This window comes from Mus pahari, chromosome 10, assembly GCF_900095145.1.
Source record: "Mus pahari chromosome 10, PAHARI_EIJ_v1.1, whole genome shotgun sequence".
NCBI classification, from domain to species: Eukaryota; Metazoa; Chordata; class Mammalia; order Rodentia; family Muridae; genus Mus; species Mus pahari.
This window is the reverse complement of record NC_034599.1, coordinates 76,400,738-76,412,765: the sequence shown is the minus strand read 5'-3', so window position 1 is coordinate 76,412,765 and position 12,028 is coordinate 76,400,738. Positions and strand designations below refer to the sequence as shown.

The 12,028-nt window shown below is 38.2% G+C and overlaps 1 protein-coding gene across 2 annotated transcripts in view; it reads right to left on the bottom strand.

Moving 5' to 3' along the window:
• Mei4 (meiotic double-stranded break formation protein 4) overlaps positions 1–12,028 on the bottom strand; it is a 154,434-nt gene that overhangs the window by 91,860 nt on the left and 50,546 nt on the right. The window contains exons 3-4 of one of the 2 annotated variants that reach the window (XM_029543805.1): positions 11,248–11,255; positions 7,679–8,187 (exon numbers count right to left, since the gene is read on the bottom strand). In XM_029543805.1, coding sequence (XP_029399665.1) covers positions 7,679–8,187; positions 11,248–11,255 — 517 coding nt within the window. Of the gene's footprint in view, positions 1–7,678; positions 8,215–11,247; positions 11,256–12,028 lie in introns of both variants that reach the window. The other variant, XM_021208107.1, reaches the window with a different exon arrangement.

Below are 12,028 nucleotides of genomic sequence, written 5' to 3'. Positions count from 1 at the left end.
TAGGTGTGGTCTTGTTGGGAGTAGGTGTGACCTTGTTGGAGGTGGTATGTCTATAGGAATGGACTTTGAGGGTTCAAAAACCCACACTAAACCCAATCTCTCTCTCTCTCTCTCTCTCTCTCTCTCTCTATATATATATATATATATATATATATATATATAGATAGATAGATAGATAGATATAGATATAGATATAGATATAGATATAGATATAGATATAGATATATCTTCCTCCCTTTCTGTCTGCTCAGATATATATATATATATATATATATATATATATATATATATATATATTCCTCCCTTTCTTTGTCTGCTCAGCTATTTCTCCAGACCAATGTCTGCCTGTCTTCCGCCATATTCCCTGTCATGATATTAGTGGATTGACCCTCTGAAACTATATGCCAGTCCTTAATTCAACGTTTTCTTTTATAAGAGTTGTCTTGGTCATGGTGTCTCCTCAGAGCAACAGAACATTGACTAAGACAGAATCTTAATCTTAAATTCCAATTATTTTTTTCCCTGAGGAATAATGTAAAACAAAGTCTACTTAGTCTAGTTTTTTTTTTTTTAAATCCTTCTGGCATACTCTAAACATATTGATAATGCCTATGACAGAACCCACAATGACAGATAGCAAAGGCTTTGAGAAGGAACAAAGGCATAGGAACAAAAGCTGGGGCATTACGGCAAGGATGCCTAACCTCACAGTAATGAAGCGCATAGCCAATGCTACTGCCTGGACAGCAGCAAACTAAAGGTCACTTGCTTCCCTGTCAACGCCATGACGTCAAAATGAATTTTAAGATATAACTAAGACACACACACACTGAGAGGGAAAAGGAGGTCTGTTTCATGAAGAGTACTTCAGACTTATCCACAAATTGTTTGAAATTAGCCTGTGCAAATATCAAATATCATTCTGATTCCAGCACAAGAGCACACACACACACACACACACACACACACACAAAGAATGTGTGTGCATGAGCGCACACACACACACACACACACACCAAACAACAAATGATAAAACAGTCCTCTCTGAGGAAATCATGAACTATAAAACTTTAGATCAGAGCCACAACATGATGGAAATTTCCTGGAAGAGAAGGATGAAAACAGTCAGTGACAGGGACACTCAAATAGTTAATTCCTAGTAGAATTTCATAATTAAAATAGAAGGAAAGAAATCTGGTGAAATCCTACTAGTCACTGCAAGCTGCAGCTGTGGAAGATTAGTGAGTGTTTTTGTGCACAATGTGTAATTATCTGACAAAGGCGAGCATGCCAGGAATGTATGGACCATGTCAGGAAGCCATGCATATTGCTAATTTCCCCTCCCGAGGATTCAGTGCATTCTTTCTTCTTCAGTCACAGCACCTACATGGTACACATCTATATACAGAGGCAAAACCAGCCCTACAGATAAGATAAAAATAAAGACATTTAGGACAGCCAGGGCTATACAGAGAAACCCTGTCTCGAAAAAACAAACAAAAATATATATATATATTTTAAAGTATATCCTCATTGGGATACTAGTGTGAGCGCAGGCAGAAAACAGCTCGGATTTACCTTCCAAGAAGAAAAGGAGAGACATGAAGTTTTAGCTAGTGTGTCTAGGATGTTAACTGGCATGCTATTTTCTCAGTGAAGATTTTCAGCAGTCCTATGACACAGTCAGATTTTTTAGTTTTACTTTACAGATATGCAGGTTAGGTAACATATTCAAGATCGCAACTAGTAATTAGAGCTTCAGTTTTACTGATTTAAGCCATAGATCTGTGTTTAACACATAAGTTTTGGGTTTCGTGGTTACTGTTCATTTTTGAGGTTTTGTTCCTTTCTAATGTAGGCATTCCCCCTTACAGTTTCTTTTTCTGAAAGGTTTTTGGTGAAATCCATGCATATTGGTTAAGTTTTCATTCACCAGGAGATACTTTTAAATTTTCTCATGCTTTTCTATTTGCTCCTTGTGATTGCTAAATGGTTCTTCAGTTTCTACATTCTTGTAAATTCTCCCATTTTACTTGTTTTTATTCAATTCTACCTTGAATACGGGGTTGCCAGAAAAGATACACTGAATGGTTTAAAACCTTTACATTCGCCCAGGATTGTTCTATGACTCGTTTATGATTTATTCTGGAGGACCCTGTAAGTTTGCTTGAAAAGAACAAGCATTCTTCATCTGCCGAGGGGAGAGCTCTGTCAATGCCTGCTAAAGCCATTTGGCCTACACTGCTGCTCAAGTGGGTGGTTCCATTATTGACCTTCTCTCCAGATGTGCTATCCCTTACCTTAAATGAAGCATTAACGTCTACTAAGAAGAGAGAACAAAGCCCCACATTAGCAGAGGGAATGCAATAGTGGAGATTAGATCAGAACAAAAAAGAAAAGGAAAGTAAAAAAAAAAAAATTGACAACAGAACCACTTTAAAAATAAAACTGGTGTAAATTTTATATGACGGAAATGATCAAATCTTAAAAGCAAAAGGAAAAATTAAGTATAATTAACAACACAGGAGATACACAGGATGTCTCAGGAATAAAATCAATATTAAAATGCTATTATATGAACATTCAACAAACTGAGCAACAGAATAAATGGATGAACTCTTAGAAAAGCAAAACTTAAACAATACTGGATGAAGAAAAAATAGAAAGTATAGACAGGCTAATTAAAAAGAGGGTAAGCAATAAAAATGATGAAAAATCTTGCCAACAACCCCTTCCTATTTTTATAATGTTGAATATAAAGAATTTTATAAAAAGAAAATCAAAGACAAAAAACAAAGACTCAAAACTAATTGCTCTTGATCGCTTTCTAAATACAGAAATAATTTCAAGATATATCTGACTTTTATCATAGGTCACAAAAAACATAAGAGATACTTTATGGAAAAAAAGTTACTAAGGTAGCCTCTTTGAAGTTAGTTAAAGTCTTTAATGGAATGCAAGTCAAATACAATAAATAATTAAATGATCAAACACCATGTTCACTTAAAATGAATCCCAAGGGTGGAGGGAATATTCAATTCATGACAGCCAATCAACATGATATAACAGGTTAGCTGTGAGAGAGAGAGCGAGAGAGAGAGAGAGAGAGAGAGAGAGAGAGAGAGAGAGAGAGAGAGAAAGCATTTGACATATGACTAAAACAAAACAGACACTGTAGGGTGTCATCCAATGAAATAAAAGAAATGTGAAAAAGCCTACAGCTAAAATACTAATCAATAAACTTCAAAATATAGGGTTGCTCAGTCTTTCCACTGTTTTCAGCATGTAATTCTAGATCTAGTCAGAGTAACGAGAAAGGAAGAAAGAAAGAAAGAAAGAAAGAAAGAAAGGAAGGAAGGAAGGAAGGAAGGAAGGAAGGAAGGAAGGAAGGAAGGAAGGAAGAAAGAAAGAAAGANGAAGGAAGGAAGGAAGGAAGAAAGAAAGAAAGAAAGAAAGAAAGAAAGAAAGAAAGAAAGAAAGAAAGAAAGAAAGAAAGAAAGAAAGAAAGAAGAAACGTGGGAGAGGGGGAGAAGCAGGGAACTTGTCCCTCCCTGTCAGCTTCTTTCTGTATCCCATCAAGCTCTTGGCACCCTACTTTTGTTTTTCCTTTCCAGTTGCTGTGACATAAACAGGCTGTGGAAAAACTGCATTTCATATTTACATGTAGTAAGTAATTCACTATAAGTATGGATTGGCTTTGCTTACAGATTATAAATTAGAAAAAAAGTAGATCAATAGGAACATCTACTGTGGTATTTTTTTTCTGAATCTTAGACCTTACATGAATAGGAATTCCATAGGGTCCCATATGTATTAGAGGGACATATAGATAAAATACTCTAAACATGTTCCATTTTCTTTCTACTAACCAATGAGTAGATATAGGTGCCGATGTCTCTGTCTGTAATATCTCCCTAGGAAGCTCTGGAGAAGGAGATGTAGATTTGGAAAAGTATTCCAATATATCCTCTTTTTCTACAGATGGGTAGTTGTGTACAAAGTCTCCCCTACCACATGACCTTGGACATTAAGACATCTCTGGTCCATGGAGCAGAAACAACTTTGGTTTTTTTGTTTTGTTTTGTTTTTTGTTTTTTTGTTGTTGTTGTTTTGTTTTGTTTTGTTTTTTCTACACAAGGGCCTGGCCTAAGTGGCCTCTACTGGGAAATACATAGTAACAATCATGGCAGAAAGTTTCCACAGCCAAAGCTGGTCCTGGAAGAGTTAGATTGTTGCCTACTCTTTTAAGATCAGTATTTCCTAAGTACTTCACAAACCCTGCCAAGTACTGCCAATAAAGGAAGCATACTCAGGAGAGCCTCTAGTGGCATCAGAGAGGCCCACCAGGCAAAGCTGAAATCACTCATTGTTAGGGCCAGGAAAACAAGAAAGTGTTAAACACAGAGATCCTGAAGTCAGACTGGCAAGTTCTAAGTACCTGGGGAGATTAGCCTTGGTCCTGGATTCCTGTCTTTGAGTAGGAGTATCTAGTATCTAATCTCATATCCCTGATCTTGCTTTTCCACCCCAGATACCATTCCCTTGGTCTCCCCTCAGTCTGCCATTGGTCTGGTCCCTGTGGCCAGGCAATCTCCAAAACGGTAGATGATACTGTTGGTAGCTAAGAGTGTCCTCGCAGAATGTCCACTTTTCCTCCCAGTTAGAGACACCTGCTCCATCAAGGACAGCTTTACATCTCTCTTCTTGAAAATCTATATTCTCTGTACTGCTTTATATTACAGGTGCTACTTGTTGCAACCTTGAACCCTTGCCATGAAGTGAGATCTAATAGGGAAGGCAGAGATCAATAGCCAGTTTCTGTGAAACAATCAGCAAAATCGTTGCCAAATATCAGTGGCCTGACTGCAGGCCCAGCCACATGTCTAAAACTTTGTTGGTCAAATCTAAAAGTGCCCATGACCTGCATATAACTTGTTTCAGTTGTGTGACATTAGACTCTGGGTCAAGTCACAATTATCTCCTGAAAGGCCTACAGACTGTTCACTTGGGGACTAGATAAGAATTTGATAGGCACCAGAGGCAAACTTAGAAAGGAGAACCAAGCCTGCCCATCAGCTGTGGATAACAATGAACTAGGAGACCTGGTTTTATGAGGGTTCTGATAGAAGTTGGATTCCGTTAGATTATCTCAGGGTCATTCATATGATCCCTATGTAGTTTTGCTCAGCTGGGGCTGAAGAATTGGCTGTGGCTAATATGAGGCCAGTACTGTTGAGATGAATCTTCCGGAATGTATGTCTTAAGGCTCAATACACAGAGACTACCATCCAGAAGGACCAGTGGGGCATCTAATTTTTAAACCAAACTTGGTAATGTGTAAGAATCACCCATGTGGTATTGGTTTTGATGGCATAGAAGACAAAGGAAACGCCAAGGTTATGTGATAACCAGATGCACTGTGTGATCTGTGAAGAGTAGAGCTAGAGAAACAGAGCTGCCCAAGTCTGTAGAGCCAAGAAGATCATGAGTGAAACCTAGATATTGGATACTGAGCTGTTTCCAATGTGGGCCTTTCATTTTACATGCTTGCTGTGGTTGTAACTGTGCCCTGGTTCTTCCCTCTTGGCACTGGAATTCATCATCAGAAGATTGCTGCAAGGGACTTAAATTTCTGAATTGGTGGGTGGATGGGTCCCAAAATGAGGAAATGCAATCTTAACTCTTGGGCTCCACCAGTAGATCACTGGGCTAATGATCCTCAGCTTATCTGCCTCCTTTCTGCATCTGGCTCAGCCTTTAGCACTGTGACTCACCTAATGATCTTGTGAGGCTGGTTCAGAACAGGACCTGTCATGTAGGTAAATGGGGCTTCTGGTTTCCCTCAGAGCTTGTGGGATTCAGGAAAGAAAGAAACTGGGGGATGGTAATGGACAAAGCCATGGGGAAAGTGTGGAAATCCCATTCTTAGCTTGACCTCTCCAGGGGACAGACTAGACCACACTCTACTGACTGACTGGGCATGCGCATCCAAATGAACTAAGGAAGAAAAGTAGGCTAAACATGCCTGACCCACGATTTCTTCATTTCTCTTTATCTATCTTATTGAAGATGGGACAGTGATTCTAATAAATAAATAAATAAATAAATAAAGAAAGAAAGAAAGAAAGAAAGAAAGAAAGAAAGAAAGAAAGAAAGAAATCACCCTGCAGTCTTTTCAAACACTAGAAAGAATTAGAATGGCATCCTCAGAGAGATCAACAACACTAACATCAACAAAACACATGACTATTTCTTCTTCACAAGAGCCACAAAGAAAACAGCTCTTCATTAGGATACTGTAATTATATTTCCATTGTATTCTTTTTAAATGTGAATTTAAATGGATGATATTTTCTGACATATAACCTTCTTTGATTACTGTTATAGAAGTAGAAAATGTCATGAAATTATGAATTCCCAGTAATTGTCAATTACTATTCCTTTGATTGACACCAGGGACTGAACTCCATAAGGGGCTAGTCTTTAGACAGGGTGAACAGGGGAAACTTCCTTGAACCTCAGTCACATGTTCTCATCAATATAAAATTCCTAAATCCGACCTTAGTAGACTTTACTGATAATGTCTCAGAAAGGATGAAGAACAGTGACTGTCATTTTGAGGTGCTCACTAAATATGGGTATGTCAAAGGATTTGTCTCAAGTCCAAGAGACCCCTGAAGACAAGATCATCAACTGGCCTCAGTGGTACAAAAGATGAAGAGAAAGAGATGATAAATTCTGGCTACCTGCAATGTTTTAACCAGCAAGAAAGTATAAACAAAACTTAAAATGATGGGTATGTTCAAGGGATCATACTCCCAAATATTATAATGGATCTAATCTATATAAGATGTTCCTTAGACAACTATCCCTTACTAGTTAATTCTTCTTGATAAAAACAATAATGCGCAGATATAAGACATCAGATCTCAACATAGAGTGGCACTTACTTACAGCCAACAGCGATAGACTCATTATGTTTTAAGCTAAAACTTGAATGATGATCAAATACCTAGAATCCTTATGGGAAGGATGTCTTGTTTGTTCTAGACACTTCAACAACTCTCAAAAAGCCTGAAATCCTAGGTTCACCATTCTAGAGACCAGCCATACAGGCCAGAAACAGTAAGATGATGCCAAAAGATACTTTTGAGCCTTTCAACATATTCTAATGGACTTTACTTTGAACATTTAAACCAGACTGTTCCAGCTTTTGGTTCCCTGCCTAGGGCTTATAATGTTAATAACTTTACTTTTCCCTCACATCCCTTTCCAGACAGCAGGTGTGAGAAACTTTCTCAAAGAAGTACCAATATGGGGACCTTCTGCATTAGTGTTTCTCTGGAACTTTTGACCAACAGCAAATAAACAAAAGCAAAAAGAAAAGCAAAAAGGTAAACAGTCGAAGGATTAAGACATTTTTTAAACATCCACAAGAGATAAGGAATTCAAAGTAGAGGCAGCAGAAGCTTGAGGCAGAGGCATCTCAATCAGAACAACACAGTAGCAATGGAAAGCTATAAACATGCAACTAGGAATATATATACAGAAATGCACCAGGCTCAGTTATAGACTCTCAGCCACAAATGTGAATGAACCACCCATATCTCCACCAGTAGGAATGTTCATAGAAATGAATTAAACATTAGGTCATAAGCAGAAAGAATATATTACTTACCCGGTTTATACTGTTGTTCCCTAAAATAGCCTGGAGTAGAGTTTTTTCAAATTCTTCCAACTTCTTAGAACATCTTTTAAAAATAAGATTTGATAAATTAAAATCACTTGCTAGTCTGGCTAATGTGCCAACAGCCTCCGTCCAAAAGCTTGAAAAGGGGAGTTTGGGGTTCTGGTAAAATGTGATCAGGGCATCTAACAACTGTGAAACTGAATCAGAAACTGTGGAAGAGTCTTTTTCAAAGTGGGTTAAGTATAGTTTCAGACTACTGGATTCTGTCCATTTCTTGAGTTCCAGCAGATGTTGAAAGAATTGCATGTGAGAAGACAGGGGGGTTTCCAGGGTTGTGCATGGCTTTTTCTCAAGAGGCAGCAGGAGGAGTGGGGGATCGGTACTCTCCACAAAATGCTGGGATAATTCTGCAGGTTCGCTTCTTTGCTCATTAGATAAAACACATCCAGAGTCATCCATCAAAGTCAATGTATTTTCAGAACTTGTAGGTTCCTGATCTGACAACATGGGGAGCACATCGGGTCCTGAAACAGAAAGCAACGGAAGGATTATCTTCCTGCAGCTGAAGGAGTTAGGGACTAGACAATGATTGTATTCTAAATGAAAATAATTCATAAAACATCCAAATGTGTATAAACATTTAGCAAACTATAAAAGCTGCATAGAGGCCAAAACAGAAATTGCTTTAGTTTGGCTAAAGAGAGAGTTTTTAGATTTTTCAGATGGTAGCTCTTGTTCATCGACAAGCACACTCCCAGGAAGTCACAGTCTTTCCAGGCTTTCTCCTCCATGCAGAACAGAAATAGTTTTGGAGTTTTTCTTTTTAAGACTTGTTTTATTTTTAATTATCTGTATGCACATGTGTCTGTAGAACTCAGTGCAGTGTGCAGAGGCCACAAATGGACAAGAGATCCCTCTGGCTGAAGTTACAGGTGGCTGTGGGGCACATAATGTGGTTTCCAGACACTGTAAAGAACAGCCAGTGCTCCTAACCGCTAAGCATCTCCTCATCTCCTCAGCACAACTCTGAAAGGAGCAATCTCTATCCATGTGTGTGCCGGGCGAGAGCAGTACTCATACGCTCAATGATTCTGCCTGCTTCATTTTAATACCCTAAGCAAAGTATCATGGGAGCACATGTTGGAAATGACAATATCAAAAATTAGACACAGTGAAGATACTCCTTGCAGTGAAGGAGCACCGTGGTGATGTTTAACATGGTACATACTACAGCATTAAAGTCATATTATCAAACTGAATGAAGGAATAATAAAATTTATCATATTCAACATATTTTCAAAGTACGACTAGGGGATACATTGCTATGATCCCCTCCATTTGCTAAACAGAAATGTAAACTCAAACTGATTAAGAAAACTACCAAAAGTTACCCAGTAAGAATTATGGCTCCTCATGGCTGTCAAGTTGACTGTACCTTGAATTAACTAAATCGCAAGCAGGTGGGCTGGGCACACCTCTGAGGAATTGTTCATGGTTTAGCTCTTCAGGTTGGAAAGCCACTCTACTTCTGGATCACCTGAGGTCATAGGACCCATTCTAAATCTGGTGCATATTTATTCTTTTGTGGCAGCCCACATCAAAGGCCATGAGTAAATGAAGTTTTTGCATTTACCTGTTGGCTTCACTCTCACTGGTAAGCCCATCCTTCCTGTTATTAGCCATTCCTCCACTGTTGTTAGGAATTATTTCCTTGGGATGGGATTCAAATGTAGCCCAAAAAGTGGCAGCTCTCTAGGCCTTCCCTGAGCTGCAGCACCAGAAGAAAGCTATGTCACTACAAGATATCATGTCCCACAGACTGAACCACTACCAGATACTTGCTTTCCAGTCAGGAAACAGACATTGTTGAACTACAGCAGACCAAAGCCTGTAAACCACATTAATAACCCCCCCTTTTAATACACACACACATACACACACACACACAAGCAAGCAAATACAAGTGTCTTAAGTTTACCAGTTCTCTTCCTTTAGAGAACCTGATTGTAAACAACTTTTTCTATATTACTCCTTGATATTTATAGATTTATTTTTGAGAATTTCATACATGGGTGCTGTGTTTACATGATTTCTAACCCTTTACTCCCAACTCCAACCACCCCAGTCCATCTAAAATTCAGAATTCTTTTTATTTTAATGATTAGTGTTACACTTAACAAAGGAGTGAAGACCTATGGAAAATATATAAGTAATAAGAAGATACTAGAGCAGTGGTTCTTAACTTGAAAGACTTTTACAGGGGTCACCTAACACCATCTGTATATCAAATATTTGCATTATGATTCATAACAGTATCAAAATTATAGCTCTTAAATACCAATGAAAATTATTGAGGGTTACTAGAACACAAAGAAGACCTATATATTAAGAGGTCAGATCATTAGGAAGGTTGAGAAACATGTACTAGAAAGCCAGGCGTGGTAGCTCACACCTTTAATCCCAGCACTCGGGAGGCAGAGGCAGGCAGATTTCTGAGTTTGAGNCCAGCCTNGTCTACAGAGTGAGTTTCCGGACAGCCAGGGCTACACAGAGAAACCCTGTCTTGAAAAACCGAGAGAGAAAAAGAGAGAGAGAGAGAGAGAGAGAGAGAGAGAGAGAGAGAGAGAGAGAGAGAGAGAGAGAGAGAGAGAGAGAGACATGCATTAGAAATAGTAAGGTATCCTACATCATAGATTAGCAGAATGATGTTAAAATGATTATATTAATGAAAGTAATCTAGATTAATGCAATTTCCAATAACATGCTAGTTATTTTTTCTAAGAATGAAATTAAAAAAGGGAAGTACAAGACTCTAAACTAGTTCTCAACTTGTAGGCCAGAATCCCTTTGGGGGTTGAATGATCATTTATGTTCATAACAATAGCAAAATTATAGTAAGAAGTAACAATGAGATAATAATATTATTGGGGGGGGGGAGTCACAGCAGAATGAGAAAGTATGATAAAGGGTCACAGCAACAGGAAGGTTGAGAACCACTAAAAACAGTCATCTACCTAAGCAGAAAGAGGAATGTTAGAGACATCTTAATCCCTATTCCAAGCTACCCTACAGTGCCAGAGTAGCAACACAACATGCCAGTGATGCAAACTCAGATGTGTAAAAGGAACAGAGACACTAGCAAAAATTCTCACAGTAATAGTCAGAGGACTTTAGAAAACGACATTAAAAAAATGGAGAAAAGATACCCTTTCAAATAAATGATGCTGAAAACTGGGTATCTACATAAAGAAAATGAAATAAAATTCACATCTCTCACTCAGCATACAAGTCAACTCAGACAATAAATCATTTAACATAAGACTTGAAACCTTGACACTATTAGAGGAAATCTTAAGGAAAACCCTTCTAGATATAACCATAATCAATGATCCCAATAGCAGAAATGAGCATGCGATTATATGAAATTGAAAGGATCCTGCACAGGAGAGGGAACAACAGCAACACTACAACAAAAATCGCTGAGGAAATAGAAATTCTTCTGAATGTGAGGACGATATTTAAATTTACTGTTCCGTTAAAGTACTGAAGATAACCACTTTCCAATCTGATATATATGATCTTCCTAACACATTTATCAGTAGATTTGATAGAGATAAAATAAATATAAACAAGTTGATATTGTACTGATGAATATTATATACTTAATAAATATAAACTATTGCTGTAAAATACTAGCAATTTATGAAATCTGTAGTAAAATATGTATCTTATACTTACATATAGAGAGTGAGTTATTAAGTAAAAGCTGTAACATATTCTTTCTACAAGTTCTGAGTGTGTGTCTCCTATATATTGGATCCTATACATATTCTACTTTATTTTCCTGCACCATAGACCTCACATTTTCTGTTTTGAGATTCTGCAAGCATCTGACCAATACAGATAGATGCAGATACTCACATCCAACCATCGGACTGAGCACAAGGACCCCAATGGAAGAACTAGGGGAAGGACTGAAGGAGCTGAAGGGGATTGCAACCACATAGGAAGAACAATATCAACTAACCGGACCACCCAGAACTCACAGGGACTAAACCACTATCCAAAAAGCATACATGGAGGGATCCATGGCTCCAGCTACATATATAGCAGAGAATCGCTATATCTAGGATAAATGGGAGGGAGGCCCTTGATCCTGTGGAGGCTGATGTCCCACTGTAGAGGGATACTAGAGGAGTGAGGCAGGAATGGGTAAGTGGGTAAGGAGCACCCTCATAGAGGCAAAGGAGAGGAGGATGGGATGGGGGTGTGTGTGGAGGAAAACTGGGAAGTGGAATATCATTGGAAATGTAAACAAATAATTAATAAGAAACTCTA